This window comes from Clarias gariepinus, chromosome 13, assembly GCF_024256425.1.
Source record: "Clarias gariepinus isolate MV-2021 ecotype Netherlands chromosome 13, CGAR_prim_01v2, whole genome shotgun sequence".
Classification (NCBI taxonomy): Eukaryota; Metazoa; Chordata; class Actinopteri; order Siluriformes; family Clariidae; genus Clarias; species Clarias gariepinus.
In genome coordinates this window covers 11214950-11231070 of record NC_071112.1, presented here as the reverse complement: position 1 = coordinate 11231070, position 16121 = coordinate 11214950, and the positions used below count along the sequence as shown (strand labels likewise).

The 16121-nt window shown below is 36.8% G+C and overlaps 1 protein-coding gene across 2 annotated transcripts; it reads left to right on the top strand.

Annotated features, from left to right (window-relative positions):
• Window positions 1–4511: 4511 nt before the first annotated feature.
• hs1bp3 (HCLS1 binding protein 3) lies at window positions 4512–15907 on the top strand. 2 transcript variants are annotated; one of them, XM_053510547.1, is made up of 7 exons: window positions 4512–4783; window positions 6171–6336; window positions 6635–6845; window positions 6928–7120; window positions 11353–11471; window positions 13446–13584; window positions 13728–14039. In XM_053510547.1, exons 1-7 carry the CDS (start codon window positions 4758–4760, stop codon window positions 13798–13800), a joined length of 927 nt encoding a protein of 308 aa, XP_053366522.1. In that variant the 5' UTR covers window positions 4512–4757; the 3' UTR covers window positions 13801–14039. The 2 variants fall into 2 exon arrangements, with proteins under 2 accessions (XP_053366522.1, XP_053366521.1); XM_053510546.1 differs by lacking the exon at window positions 13728–14039 and adding an exon at window positions 14145–15907 and having other exon boundaries at window positions 4613–4783.
• Window positions 15908–16121: the final 214 nt, after the last annotated feature.

Here is a 16121-nt window from a genome sequence, read left to right as displayed (position 1 = left end):
TGTCCCTGAAACAGAAAACTCTTGGATGTCTCTCAAAAATGCTTCTCACCATGTGCTCAGCCAATCAGGGGTGCTGACAGTAATGCTCTTACATTAGTTCCTGTGAATCAGAATTGGGAATAAATTATCAAAGTGTGCTCTGTGCCGTGTCTAAGCTCAAGCAGCATGCCATCCAGGCCAAAACCCTTGATTCATAGCCACTTTATGTAGTGCTTCGATATTGCACAGTTGAAAAGAATTCAGTTTGACTGATTTGTGGTTGAAACTCAGAACGTGCTACTTACCTCATCATGCAAGAAGCTAGGCACATACTGAATTATGAATCTGAGTAAATTATTTCAAGATCCTGATGCAAAATAAATAAACAAATAAAAATCTAACAGTGTATGGAGTGTTACATATCTTCTTCCTTTTGTCTTCTTTTTAGATCCAGCCTTTCATTTGAAGCACATGTAGATAATATTACCAGGATAGCAATCTTTCACCTCAAAAATAATGCCAAGATAAGGAATATATTGTCACTAAACGATGCAGAAAAACTAGTTCATGCTTTTATCACCTCTAGGTTGGACTATTGTAACGCATAGGCTGTCTGGCTGTTCAACTAGGTGCATAAACAAGCTTCAGTTAGTCCAAAATGCAGCAGCAACAGTCACCAAAACCAGAAATCACCCCTTTTTCATCCACACTACATTGGCTCCCTGTGAAATTTCGTTAGTTCCTGCCAGTGTCTTACGATCTGCCACGCCTATTTTGATCAAAGGATGCAGGCTGTTGGTCAGTAACATGTATTATAAAAACTATTGCAGGGGGCAGAGCTTTTTCCTACAAAGCCCCAAAGTTATGGAATAGTCCTCCAATTATTGTTCGGGACTCAGACACAGTCTCAGTGTTTATGTCTAGGCTAAAAACTATTCATTTAAACAAGCATTTTTGTAAATAAAGCTGCCAGTGATCCAGACCCCCACTGCCCTCTGTTCTCTGAGGACTTGTGACTGCAGTGTTCAGGACTGGACTTTTCTATAGTCTACCCAAGCCTCCAATTCATATTAACTTAAACACTTCCACCACTTACCACAAAATATGACAGAACAATCACTGTTATCTGTTATCAACCAAATGAGGATGGGATCCCTGTTGAGTCCGGTTCCTCTCAAGGTTTCTTCCTACTGCAATCTCAGGGAGTTTTTCCTTGCCACTGTCGCTGTTGTCTCAGGCTTGCTCACCAGGGACTATCTCATCATTTTGATTCATACACATTTACATTTTATACAAACTTAATTCTTTTGATTTTGTAAAGCTGCTTTGAGACAATGTCAACTGTTAAAAGCGCAATACGAATAAAATTTTATTTAATTGAATTCTTCATTTTCAGGGTCTTAATTTTGAAAAATAATTAATTAGATCTTTCCCACTTATTTTAAACCATTTGCACAATGATTTTTTTTCTCTTTTGCATCATATTAGTTACTTGCATATATAAATATTTCATATATACAGTTTATAGCATTTATGTAAAACAACAGAGTTTCAAAGGGTGTTCATTAAGCTTAAACCTGAATTGTACAAGCTATTGGCCAGAGTAATCAGTACTGTACAGTATGTACTGTATATACAGTATGTGCAGTGACTCATCCCACTTCACTTGGTTTAAAACTGATCAATCAAGGTATAGTTTAGTTAGTCTTCTAATGAGTAAATTTAGGACTTTGACTGATTAAAATCTGACTTTATGTTTGCTGAGTGGTGAAATAAATCAAGCAAGTGATATGGTTCACCTGTGTGTTTATATGTCTGTGTGTGTGTGTGTTTCACATATAAAGATAAACCAATCAGCCATAACATTATGACCACTCGCCTAATTTTGAGTCCCCCTTTTTGCCACCAAAACAGTAATTCTAAAACACTTTTTAATGTGTTCTGACACCTTTCTACTGCAAATTTAATTTTTTCTCAATTTAAGCTACAGCAGCTCATCTATTGAATCAAACTACACGGACCAGCCTTCACTCCCCATGTGCATCAGTGAGCCTTGGCTACCCATGACCCTAGTACCAGTTCACCAGTTTTCCTTCCTTGGATTACTTTTGGTAGGTCCTGACCACTGCAGCCCACAAACATCCCACAAAATCTGCAGTTTTTATCTGCTGTTGCTGAAATTTAGGAAAAGGTTCATGCTGGTTCCAAAAGGAAGGTGTGATTACACATTCCTGTAGGCCTATCCCCTTGGTAAAGGGGAGGGGGGGGGGGGGCTACTTAATATTAGGCTTGTAGTCATTTGGATGATGTTATATTAATATTAAGGTTTGTTTTATCATTCATTAAAGGCCTAGTTAATGCTTAGCTAGCAAAAACGTATTTTTGTTCTTATAATGTTATGTCTCTACAGTATATGTAGGTATGATGAGTTACTCTGGCATGTATACTTAAGGCAACATGGTGCACATTTTAATCACCATACTGTACATCAATCAATATACTTTAAATGGTTGATTTTTTTTAATTAAATTTTAGATCACCTTTTTATACACACTACCCCCACTTTTCTTCAGCCTGCAATCCAGCATTCATATTACTGGGCCTGATATATCTCCACTGTGCTATAACTCGAGAAAAACTGAAGTTCCCCGTTTCCAGCTTCAGAGCCAACTCTCCATATTGTTAATCCTAAAAACCACCTTCCCTCCCCCCAATACACTATATAAATCATCATAACAAGCTGCAGTGGAGTCTGTATGCTTATGCTCTCTAGGCTACACACAGTTCAAATGTCTCACCATTCATTCTCAGTAACAAAACTCATTCTGCTGTACCAAAATCAGATGAATAAAATGTTACCCTGGATGCACTTTCATCAAAGCAGGCGTACAAAATGATCATAAGTTTTCAGCAATAGCATCACTGGATCTAACCAGTTATATTGCCTTTAAAAAACACTCAAGAGCTTGTCTTGTGGGCCCCTCGTGGCTAAGTAAAGGAGCCAGCCTTAAATGAGGGAATCTCAAATGTATTAAAGAGCAGATGGTGGTTAGTTAAGTGGTTAGTTAAATTGGAACCCTTTAGTGGCCTTATTGGAACACTGGATAAAATTTTACCTGTGTGTAAATTTTTGTACGGTCATTGCTAAAGACTACCTCTCTCAATTCTCTCTCTCTCTCTGCCCTTTCTGATATGACGATCATCTGCAATCTATAAAATAGTAGCTGACATTATCACATAATTTTTATAATAACTAATAAAAAAAATAGCTATTTTGAGATGGTGTTTATTATATTTGGTCCTCAGGAATATCAATCAGTTCAAGTAATTTTTTATTTTGGAGCTCGACAAATTTTTTTTTTTTTTTTTTTACACCATTTTCTCTTAGCTCTAATCCTAGGAACCCAATGTGCTGAACAGTATTTTGGATTTCCTTTCGCTCACCACACCTGATCCAAATCATGTGGAACATAGCTATTAGCTGACCAGTTGGTCAGCATTAGGGAAAACCTCAAACTATTCATGGCAGTGCGGTTTCATTACTGGAGTTGAGAAACACTGGTGTAGGCCATAAGAGAATAAAAATGAGCACAATCTGGGTCCCGGGGAGTGTCATGGAAAATAAAATGTTGTTCAGTGAAGACAGCACTGGTGTCACCGAAAGGTGTTTGTGGAGACAAGGATATTTATTATCATTAGAGGGATAAATTCTGTCTGAAGGTCAACATTTTGTAGGTCATATGCATGTTAAGCCTAGAAACTTAAGTTATGTAAGTTTTTATTTTAGGTCATTACAGAAATTTCCATCTGCTACAGTATACAGTACAGTATACCTTGAAGTGGGCCACAAGTCTGCCCATGGCAAATGTTAAGGAGCATCAATGACAGGCTACTTGAGGGGAATCAACAAAACTTTTTCGAAGCTGTTTAGGTTCATAGAAGGACTAGCTTCTCAAAGAAGAAGTAATTTTAGAGCAAAATAGATTATTAAATGTGCATATAACACACTGTTGGGTACTTAAATTTAGTATGAAATCATTGGTGGATTTACATGGACACTGCAGCAGTGCTACCCAGCTCACTGATTTAATTCTGAGCGTGAGTGACCATATTATACACTATATGGACAGAAGTATTTCGCCAAACCTGTTAATTAGTGAACTTGTTTAATTTGGCTAAATAGTGTACCGTTTCAGGGGGTTAGTTTCATTTAAAGTGTAAGCGCGCCATCGTGCGGATTGCTAAATATATCATAAAAACATCATAATCTGTCAGTATTTGTTCTTGTCAAAGGCAGTAGGCATTACATGAAATTAAATAATCTGATCTTACAAAAAATTTGAATGAAGTTTTTAATGTGGCGCTTGTGGCCGAGTGGTTAAGGCGGTGGACAAGAAAACCATTAGGGTCTCCCCGCGGAGCTTCGAATCCTGCCAAAAACGAGAGATTTATTTATTTTTCGCGGTGCACTATTAAATATGTGTGTAAACTTTTTACATGTACCAAACAATAAGTAAGAATGCAAACGAACGATCATTTCTATAAAATCAATATATGCGCGTTATTTGGCAGTCAATCAATCCATCAACAGTTAGCTTGCTTGCTAACCATGAAGTAAACACTGAGTCCCGTGACTTAGCCACAGGCTAGTTACCTCTACCGCCCGCTTAGTAACCTAGCTGAGTGTAGGCGTTCCAGTCACAAGACTTATTCAGAGAGAAGGACATGATAACAAAGATTATTTGATAATTTTTTTTTTTACTAAACCCAGTAACGTTATGCCAGATGGACTTGTTACAAGCAGGTAACTTTTTTCCGCAGTTTAAGTTAATGAACTGTTGCACGCATGCTGTAGTTAGCAGGCTAGTAGCTTTGAACTGACTACCAAAGTGCAGGGAAGTGTACCATAAGTCGTAAGATAACTTATATAGGCATTTATTGTAATTATTTCTTTTTTTTTTTTAAGCATTATAATCTTATGGCTGTACAGACATGTAATATGAAAGAATATAGTTATTGTTTCCTAGTTTCGAAAAATCAGTAGGTATGATTTTAAAGTGTGTTTGTGTATCCTTAAGTATCTGTACGAGTTTGCAGATAGTCTGACAGTGATATACTACTGTAGATTATTAGTGGTATGTAAGGACACTAATTATAGTAATTATTTTGTATACAATGTTTACATACAATGTATACATACAATGTTTGGATATACAAACTAATTCTGAACATTTAATTACATTTTGCATGTCTTGTGTTATTTATTAAAGTTTGTGAATGCTTGTAGAAAACGGGAAATGTTTACAAACAAACAATCTGGGGCCAATGTTCTGCAAGTGTTCTGCTGCAAGTGTTTGCTTGAAGTCACCTGACTGAAGTGCACATTTGCACGTGCACTTTATGTTGTCTGTAAAAATAGTTATACTCAGCTAGTTAGTTTTTGTTAATTTATGTTGTAATTTATGTTAGGTCTCTCTGTCCTGTCTCTGCTAGCCAGTTAACTAGGCCTCTTGGTTAGCTAGTTTAGTGTCTTTGTTAATTTATGTTGTAAATTTATGTTGCATGTAGCACCTCGGTCCTGGAGGAACGTTGTTTCGTTTCACTGTGTACTAACTGTATATGGTTGTAATGACAATAAAGCCTACTTGAACTTAAACTTGAACTTGACAGCCTGGCTGTTATCTGTATATCAGGGCATTACATTGAACAGAACAGCTCTCATCATGTGTTCTTGTATAAAAACGACTTTTTTACCCCAAACACTTCTCGTCATCTGTTCAGCTTTATCCTGTCACACAGGTCTGGAGCCTATCCCATTAGATTTAGGGCACAGGGTGGGGTACACCCTGGACGGGTTTCCCATCCATCCATCCATCCATCCATATGTTTATGTATATGTGCAGGGCACATATACATAAACACACTCACATACTAAAGACAATCTGGGAAGACCAATTTGCCTAATCTCTTTGTACTTTGGGATAAACTGAAGGATCCAGAGGAAACCCACCAAGTGTGGGAAAAGCCAAAGAAATGTTTTTAATTAATATTACATCTAGTTTCTTCAGTCTTTACTTGTTTGTTAACCTTTGAAAAATCTTTGGTTAAAAAAAAGCAGAATAATAATAATAATAATTATTATTATTATTATTAACTTATCAGTATTAATTACATTTTTTTCATTTTCTTAGGCCTCTGCAGAATGAGGCTACAGGTATTGACCTGCAGGTTCCACTTTATCAGGAGGTTCGAGGTCCCATGATGACAGGCCATGTGGAGTACCAGATTGTAGTGATCACCCGCCTCGCACCTTTTAAATCTGCTAAACACAAACCAGGAGATGTTGTCCAGTTTGTGGTAAGAGCTTCAGAGCCAACTATAGGTTTTCCTAATAATATTTCCAGGGACATGTTTTGATCCTGTTTGGGTGTACATATGCATCTCTAATAATAATAATAGTAATAATAATTTCTGGTTAGTTTCTAAAAACTAGGTGACACATTAAAGAAAAAAAACCACTATATTATATTATAGCATTTGAAGCAAATGATTGTATGTGTCATTGGAATAAACTTGCTAAATTTTTTAAATCATGAATTTGTAGAGATTGTGGAATCACCACCAATAATTATCATTATTGTAAATTGTCTTTCAGGTGTCAAAGAAGTACAGTGACATTGATGAGTTTTACTCCCACTTGATTGCTCAGTATCCCACAGTATCCCAACTTCCTGCCATGCCCCGCAAAACACTCTTTGTGGGAGAAACAGACATCCGTGAACGGCGAGTGGCCTTTGATGAGCTTTTTCGCTTTATTTCCAAACATCCGACTCTCTCTACCTGTCCAGAGTTAATGGAATTTTTAGGTGAGAGACCTGGTGATGTTTGTGCATCATGTGTTTTGTATTTAAACCATTAGTGTTGTCACATTTCTGATAAATGTTACAGGAGCAAAAGGTGCCCTTCATGATAAAAAAGTTTCCAATACTCCAGTTGGAACGGATGATGAAAATGCAGACGATGGGTTGGATTTCTTTGGGAAAGATGATGCACCTACCACTCAGCCCAAGCCAGTAAAAGTAGGGAAGCCACTTGAGGAGGAAGATGAAGAGGAATTGTTTGATCCTTTAGGCAGCGTTAGGTAAGAATATAACTACAGAGTGCACATTATTTCAAATGAAACAACAAGTGGTGTTTACTGTCCCACTTGCACACACAAGATAAGCCCACTAGAGGGCAGTGCAGTATTTAATTACAGTATGTCTAGCTATGGTCTGTTGCATTCTCTTTGAAGCCCAATATAAATTCTTCTTTAAAATGAAAATTATAGAAAGTTTTCTATAAAATATTATTCAAGAGCATTTCAAAAGTCTATATTTTGTTGATGGTTAAAAAGAACGTGGTTGTAGCAGTCATAGTTTTATCATTAACTTTAAATTTTTTTTTCGAGCTGATATTTAGCTAAAATTTAATTTTTTTTGGAATGGAACTAAAAATCCACCATTACATATTTTTTGTTCACAGTTCTCTTAGTTTGGACGAGAGCATAGAGTCATATGTTAATTTTGGTTCGCTAGTATAAAGTCTAATAGAAGTAAAATGCTTGTTTTGCTTTTAATGTATAACAGTTCAATATATTACGTTTTATAAACTTGTCATGAAATTTTAGCGGGTAAAGATATCTGTGTGCCGAGGTAAGATAAGTCCATCACACTGCATCATTTATAGATTCATGAATGTTGGGGGCTGAAAAAAAAAGAGTATACTTGTCTGTATATGAAGTGTTAATATTTTGTGTCGAAATTGAAATTGCGATTAAAGAGTGCTGGGATCTGTGCCTGAGACTGTTGTGTGAAAGCACACTAACTGACACAAAATAATAGTGAGTCCCTTTTACACCCTTTAGGGCAGTGGTTCCTAACCCTGGTCCTGGTTCACACCCTGCTCTGCACATTTTAGGCTTTGTTCAGACTTGATGCATATCCGATTTGGAAAATATTTTATAAATCTGATATTTAGGACTGACTGCCCACACAGTTATTTAAAAGTGAGCAGAGTGGATATGGCTCTGCTCAAACTGGCAGTCCACATCAGACAAGTTGTCAACCTGTCTGCATTAGTTGCTGTGGTAACAATGCCAGAGGCGAAGGCACACTGTAGCATGTGCAGGGTGTGACAGCAAATGCTGGCGACTTACAGCAGCTTTTTTTAAACCTCTTTCTGCCTGGTTTACAACCATCGATCCTTGTTCATGTCCATGTCGACTGGAACTTCCGCAGTTTAAAATCTAATTTGAGCGAGTAGAGCATCAAGACTGAGACACATCTTTATCAGTGTTTGCCCTAGAACGTTTTTTACGCATGGGGACAGGAGGATGATAGATATTTTGTGTGCATGTGCTAAAACCTTTGGTTAGCTACAGTATGTCTAGCACACCACAAGACTTTTATTTGGTAATTTCCATGAATGTCCAACAAAGTAGTGCTTATTTGGAGAGGCCAAGCCCTTGTAATTCCAGCAGCATCTTGTCAGTTGCATGACTGTGGTTGGAAAAATATGTCAATTTGTGTGTTCTACTAATTTTCACAACTACTGTACATGGGAGAAAGAAAATGTGTTGTGCTATGAGTGTCCTACAGAGTAGTGCTGATTTGGCCCTTTACCTAATATATTTTAGCAGCAACTATAATTATAATGACACTTTCTGAGAGTTGGCATTTCTCTGTTCTAATAATTTGCACAAAAAAATTAACAGTTTTAATTTACTTACATATTTTTAAGACACCTGACTGGCTTTTATTTAGAAATGCTTACAGGCTGCACGTTGCTATACTTTTCTCATACAGGACTGCATGTGTTCTAATAAAACTTTATGTACTTTTCTCTGTTCGCTTTAAAACACACCATGACATTATGTTTCCATATCACGTATATAAAATGTGAATAAGGATCGTCAGGTTATTTTTCTATTTAATTGGCTCATATTGAGTTAGGAGACTTTGATTATCAAGCGAATATCGAACTTTGATCCAGCTCTGTGTAAAGCCTGATGGACGCATTACAGTAGCTCCAAGATAGCAAGTTAGCGTGGAGAGGTAAAAAAAAAAAAAAAAAAACACATCTGGATGGGGAAATTCCACATACTGTACAAGCCAGTTCTCAATCTAATTTCACACTACCTCTGTATGTGGTTCAAATTGTATTTGCAAAAATCAGACTAAGTGTGCTGTTCAGACTACATGAAAGCAATTGCATTCCAAACTGATTCCAATCTGCGAATGCCAAAAATCAGCTTTGGGCTGGCAGTCGTAGATTAGTCTAATTAGCAAATTAGTTAAGTCAGGTGTTCTGGGAGTAAAGAACACATTAATAATGGGCAGGGGGTCTTTCAGGACCAGGGTTTGAAACCACTGCTTTAGGAAACTGAACAGTGACATTACAGTGACATGTGACAGCAATTTACATATATATATATATATATATATATATATATATATATATATATGTATGTATAAAATATGTCCATGTGCTAGGACAACATATTAGCAAGTCTTCTTTAATGAATGTCAAAAGTCTGTTTTTCAGCACTGTTCAAAATAAAGATGCCATAAAAGGTCATTTGTGTTATGTTCTGGAAAACTCTCATCCTTCTCTCAAGTTATGGAAATGCTTTTTATAAATCCCAGCTTAGAATTTTTACAAGCCCAATGAGGCACTTTCTCTTACAAGGAAACTAATGTTTATCTCTCTGCATTACGTTGAATTGTGTCACTTGCCTGTGTTTATTAGTGAAGTAAAAACGAAAAGAAATTGTATACAACTTAATTCCAAAGAAGCAATTGGAGCAGACAGGCCAGTTTTTACTCTGTACTCTGTTTAGCCATGCATGTGTAATCGGAGCACTATGCGTTTTGGTGTTGTCCTGCTGGAACATACGGTGATGTCTCTAAAAAAAAAAAAAAAGGGTGGTGGTGGGATGGCCGCATGTATTGCTCCAAAAAGATTTTGTCCCCCCTGTATTAATGGTGCCCTCACAGATATGCAATTTACCCATGCCAAGGGCATTTACACACTTCTTTACCATGAATAATGTTGGCTTTTGAACCTGGTGCTGATATCATTTTGGATAGTCCTTTTCCCCCTTTGACCAAACGAACATAACGTTTGTTGTTTCCAAAAACTATTTAAAATCGTTGTATTTAAAAATTGTTGGACTACAAAACACGTTTCCTGTGTGCCATTGTCTGCCTCAGATGAGACAAAGCTCAGAGAAGTGTTTGATGCCTCTGGACCCTATTGATGGATGGTTTCCCTAAGGAATGTTATCCTGAATATATTGGATAATTTTCTGGTGCATCTGTTGGCAAATTGCTGCATCGTGCTGTAGAAGGACTGAGCTTTTCTTTAAATTTCTTTGTATACTATAAAATACTTCTTTGTATGTTTAACAGAGCTTGTTTCTCATCACCTTGTAATTTCTACATATCACATTGTCATTTGTCTTAAATTGGCCATGTGATAACTTTTTTTAAAGAGTGATGCAGCCACCAGATTTGAAATTAGTGGATATTGTCAACAAATAATTAAATTCAAAAGTTAAATAATCATATAACATCATAGTGTTTTTAATATGTTACAGTGTTTGTTGGTTGAAAAACAGTTGGATTTATTTGCGTGAGAAAGGGACCAGATTACATTGTGAACAGTTGTAAACTGTCTAGACTTATTAAATAACACCATGGTCAATGCTTTTTGAACACTCAGGGGTCACCACCCATCCTGGATTGATAGCAGTGGTATGTTCAGGAACATAGTGCTCTGAAATTTTGACTCAAATTCACAAGGCTGACCTTTGCTACGTCACTGTGAGTCACGAGCACATTTACTGGAACGGAACTTGTGTGCCTCATATGTTTAGGGAGTGTCTCATTTCTTTTAAAAAGTCGTGCAGTAGTTTCTTTGATGTGACCCTTTCAGTCAGCTCCCTCCACCCAGATTTTTTTTTTTTTTTTTGAACAAAGCACTCTTCTGTTTTAAATCACAAGCCTTTATAGACCTTACTTTGACTTTAAAAAGGATATGGTATGTGACCCTTAATGTTGTGTTGTTTACTGATGTTTTGATGAGAGAGGCTCCAGGTAATTTGGAGGAAAAATATACACACAGTAGATGCCTGGTTGTGCTTTGACAGCATGAAATACGGCTTTGTTTGGACTTTACAGAACAAATTTTTAATTTATTTAGAAATCTCTTTTACAACATTGTGTACATGTCAGCTACAAAATGTTGAAATAACATTAAAGCAAACTAATAAAGAAAAACAATACAGTAATATCCTCATTCTGCTAATCTACATGTATTTTGTGCTTATAGGTCTAAAAAGACTAAGCCTGCCAAGCCAGCACCAAAACCAGCAGCCAAACCCAAACTCTCTCTGTTTGATGAAGAAGAGGATCCAGACATGGAGCTTTTTCAGCCTTCCGTAAAGAGCAGTGAGTGTGGCTTTTATATTATTTTAAAACAAAAGTGTGAATTAATGAATTAATACGCATAGACAATGTAGATATGTTTATGGTGCAGCTGCCAGCAGACTTTTTACATACTGTATAATCCTACACTTGTTTGAACATGTTTTTTGCCTGCCAACCAATCAGGTCACAGAGCAGGGCAAACAAGATGATCAAGCATAATGATAAGAGTGCTGTATTTATTCGTGAGAAAATACACCAATCCACACTAATATTAATAGATATTTACCAGAACCCGTTATGCATGGGGCCCAACAGGCAGAGAGGCCAAGTCTGCCGACTCGGTCTCCAAACTCCCCACATCCCAATCCGATCAAGCATTTATCAAATGCACTGAACAAACAAGTCCAATCAGTGGAGGCCCCACCCCGCACCCCACAGCACCCAGAGGATCTGCTGCCAATGTCCTGGAACCGCAGCACAGCTCCAGAGTCAGAGTCCCCAATGCTGGAGTTGAAAGAGCTGCCTCGCATAATGGGAACCTACAAAATACAGGACATAATTTTTTTACATTGTAATGTGATGGCTGACCAGTTTGTAAGGAGATTCAACAATATTTTTAGCAAGCATTAATGCATAGTTACTCATTGTGCCATAAATGGAAAAAACAAAACAAAACATTATTATGGCACTGTGCAAAAGTTTGGGCACCCCAAGAGTTCCAGAGTCTTAGATTATTTTTTACAAGGTTTCAGACCTTAATCAGCTTATTGGATCTGATGCATGGCAACAGCTGGCATTAGTAAATGCCAATTTTTAAAGCTTTACAAATACTTTGACTCTTTAAACCTTGTGGATACTCAACAACCATGGGTTCCTCTAAGCAGCTATGTAAGACTCTGAAAATAAGAGTTATTAATGCCACAGTGCAGGAGAAGGACACAAGAAGATAGCAAAATATTATCAGCTTGCAGTTTCCACTGTGAGAAATGTAATTAAGAGATGGTAGTTTAGGGGAACTGTGGAGGTCAAGATGAGATCTGGAAGACCAAGAAAAATCTCAAAGAGAACTGCTTGTATGATGGTCAGAAAGACAAATCAAAACCCCCATTTGACTGCAAAAAACGTGAAGGAAGATTTAGCAGACACAGGAGTGGTGGTGCACCGTTCCACAAGAAGAGTCAGCAGAAGAAAACCGTACCTGTGTCCCCATCATAAAATCCAACGTCAGAAGTACATCTACAGAAGCCTGATGCTGTGGACTGATGAAGTTAAAATAGAACTCTTTGGCCACAATCAGCAAAGGCATGTTTGGAGAAAAAAAGGAGCAGCATTTCATGAAAAGAACACCTTGCCAACTATTAAGCATGGCGGTGGATCTATCATGCTTTGGGGTTGTGTTGCAGCCAGTGGCAAAGAAAACATTGCACAGGTGGAGGGAAGAATGGATTCCACTAAATACAAGCAAATTCTGGAATCAAACATCACACCATCTGTAAAAAAGCTGAAGCTAAAAAAAGAGGATGGCTTCTACAACAGAACAATGATCCCAAACATACCTCGAAATCCACTATGGAATACCTCAGAAGACGCAAGCTGGACTATGCATTAATGTTTGCTGAAAATGTTGTGCATTTTTTTCTGTTTCCAAGAGAGACTGTGTTAACATCTTTTCAATTAAAAAAATCACCAAAATCTGTTATTTATCAAGCGGTGCCCAAACTTTTGCATAAGACTGTATATGGCAAGATGTGCTACAGTAGTTATGTAGCTAATGCTAGTTAGGTAAGCTGGACATTTCTTCATATCGACACAAAACAGCATCTCCAAACACGCGAGATTCCATTTTAAGCATGAGAGCGTACTGAAAGACTAGGACTGAAAAAGCAGAAATCCATAGCATTGTGTCTTAACCAATCAAAATTAACAAAAAGCACAAGATTTTGGGATTGCGTTATTATTTGAATGGATATCATATGGCCTTCACTGTTCCCACAGGTGATGTGAAATTGTTTGAGGACCCAGATTTAGGTGGAACTGTGTCTCTTGGAGACTCTTTGCTGCTCCCTAGTGCCTACCAGAAGGATGACACCCCTGTTACCCCAAAACATGATGAGGATGTGGATGATCTCTTTAGGTCAGTCACTGTGTCTCTTCCACTTTAACCTACTTTAATATTTATACTAAAGTTAACATTTGGACAGATTTTCAAGTTTTGGAAAATATTTTTTTATCATTATTTATACTTGTATGTTTCTTATACAATTCGTTTGCTTGTAGTAACTCCCATAAAACTTCAAGTTCAAGTGCACAGTTAGCTTGGAGAAGACAGATAACTACTTATGAGTCCTAAATCATTTGTTTATGGGTCATGGGTGTACACAGACCAGCTTATCCTCTTTTAACTTATGGGTTTGTGTTTGATTTCCTTTTTTTATGCTATTTTAAAAGGGATAATTTGGATTTTTTATTTTTTTTTCAAATCAGAGTAAGGTGCATATAAGTACAATAGATCTTGTAAACAAATATAATTGACAATATTTTTAAGCTAGATATTTGAATCATAAACTTTTAGTCTTTTTTTGGTATTTCTTATATAAACACAAAGAAAGCACAGATCATTTGCAGGTTTAAGGCGAGACTTTATAGCTACTTTGTCAGATTACTCTTGTGTCCTGACTTTTCCCTTTTTTTTAGGGTGGAGGAGGATTTGGACAAACTTTTAGCGATCAGTAAACCAGTACAACCAAAGCCAGCTGTTGCCCCGAAACCAGTACTGAAAGCCAAGCCAGTAATTCCACACAAGCCCTCCTCCCTGCAACAAAGTAGCCGAGCACCTCCTCAGCCCGCCGTGGTCCAAGCAATGGATCAGCATGACATCTTAAAATATATCCAACAGAACGAGGCCACAGAAAGTGAGGACCTGGACCTTTTTTAATTTTGTTATTCTGGGACATTCCAGGCAAAGCTTTTCGGCATAATTATTCCACAAAACTTAATTTCAGTTTAGACACTATTACAAGGACAGGAGGTTTTTCCTAAACTGTTGTTTCCTTCAAACTAATCAGAAGGCGCTAACAATTTGTCTTTTTTTTTTTTTTTTTACATTATTTATCAGAGGTTTTATGCATTTCCAAGTGTGAATATTAAACCAAACAGCTAATTAGCATGCTGATATGCGCCCTTTACCTTTCACATGGGTCCTAATTATGCATTGCATTATTGCACTAATGTGCAGCTTTCATGAGCTTCCATATGATAATGCCTTTTGCAAGGTTGCAAAGCAATGTTGTTGCATACAAATATATCTTAACATTTATACAAACAATGCATCCCGAAAAATTTTAATGTCATTTTTTTTTTTTTTTTTTTGTAATTTAATTTAAAAAGCGAAACAACTATCATCTCTTGCACAAAGTACTTGGTCAGGGCTCCATTAGAATAGATTACTGCATCAGTGCACAGTGGCATGGAGGCTATGGCACTGCTGTGGCATTTTTGAAGACCAAGTTGCTTTGGTAGCAGCCTTCAGCTCTTTCTAACCTTGCTTTTGATTGAAACAAACAGAGAATTAGGTCAGGTGAGTTGGATGGTTAATCAAGCAGAGTAATATCATGGTGAGCAAACCAGTTATTTGTAGTTTTGGCACTGTAGGCATGTGCTAAGTCATAATGGAAAAGGAAGTCAGCATCTCCATAAAACTTGTCAGCAGATGAACTTGTCAGTCAGAAGCATGAAGTGGTCTATAATAACTGTTAGACAGCTGCATTAACTTTGAACTTGATGAGACACAATGGACCAACGCTAGCAGAAGACATGATGCCCCAAATCATCACTAACTGTGGAAACCTCATACAGGATTTCAAACAACTTGGACTCTGTGCCTCTCCCCTCCCTCCAAACTCTAGGACCCTAAGTAACAAATCAAACGCACAATTTTTTTTCCTCCAAAAAAAAGACTTTGGACAACAAAAATTACAAACCAAAACTTTATCCTAAAATTATCATTTTTTGGGACAAGCTGTCTTTGTGTATGTATGTGTGTGTTTGGAATATATTTCATGCTGTGATTTATATTATATTGTAGGAACTCTGAATGAAGAAATTCATGTGTGCACCTATTTTACACTGTGTACATTTTACACTTGTGTGTTGATTTTGATGCTGGAAGTTATGCTAATCTTTCACAAAGAAAACAGAATTAATTAGTTTACTTTTTTTTTTTTTTACAGTTTTTGATTTATTCTGGCCATTTGATTTATGTAAAGTAATTTTTATACCCATAACAATGTTTAATTAATTAATTAATAAATATATAGTTTGTAGAATTTCATTCTTCCTTATGTTTCTTTGTTGTTGAAATTAAACACAAGGTGGCGACAAAGCATTAGTTGCTCTTATAAAGTAAAGTGCAGCTCATATTTTCATCTAGATACAGATAATGTTAATCAGTGAAGTAACACCATAATGTACATGTAAATATGTGTTCTATGCGCCTGCTAAAACTTAAATTTTTTAAGATGTAGAAAGAGCACCACATAACCTGCAATTAAAATGATCAGTCAGTCTAAACACCAAGATCTTTTGTAAAAGGCTCTTCCTTCTATCTTCCAGAAGACCTGTAAATGTTTGATAAATTTTATTTCTTGCTCTATCTAGGATCAAAATAGTTCC

Bases quoted from the DNA above. Each gene is read 5' to 3' on its own strand.
- hs1bp3 (XM_053510546.1), top strand. From the start codon at position 4,758: ATGCCAGATGGACTTGTTACAAGCAG. The intron at 4,784-6,170 runs GTAACTTTTTTC...TCATTTTCTTAG, and splicing joins GATGGACTTGTTACAAGCAG to GCCTCTGCAGAATGAGGCTA. The intron at 6,846-6,927 runs GTGAGAGACCTG...TAAATGTTACAG, and splicing joins AGAGTTAATGGAATTTTTAG to GAGCAAAAGGTGCCCTTCAT.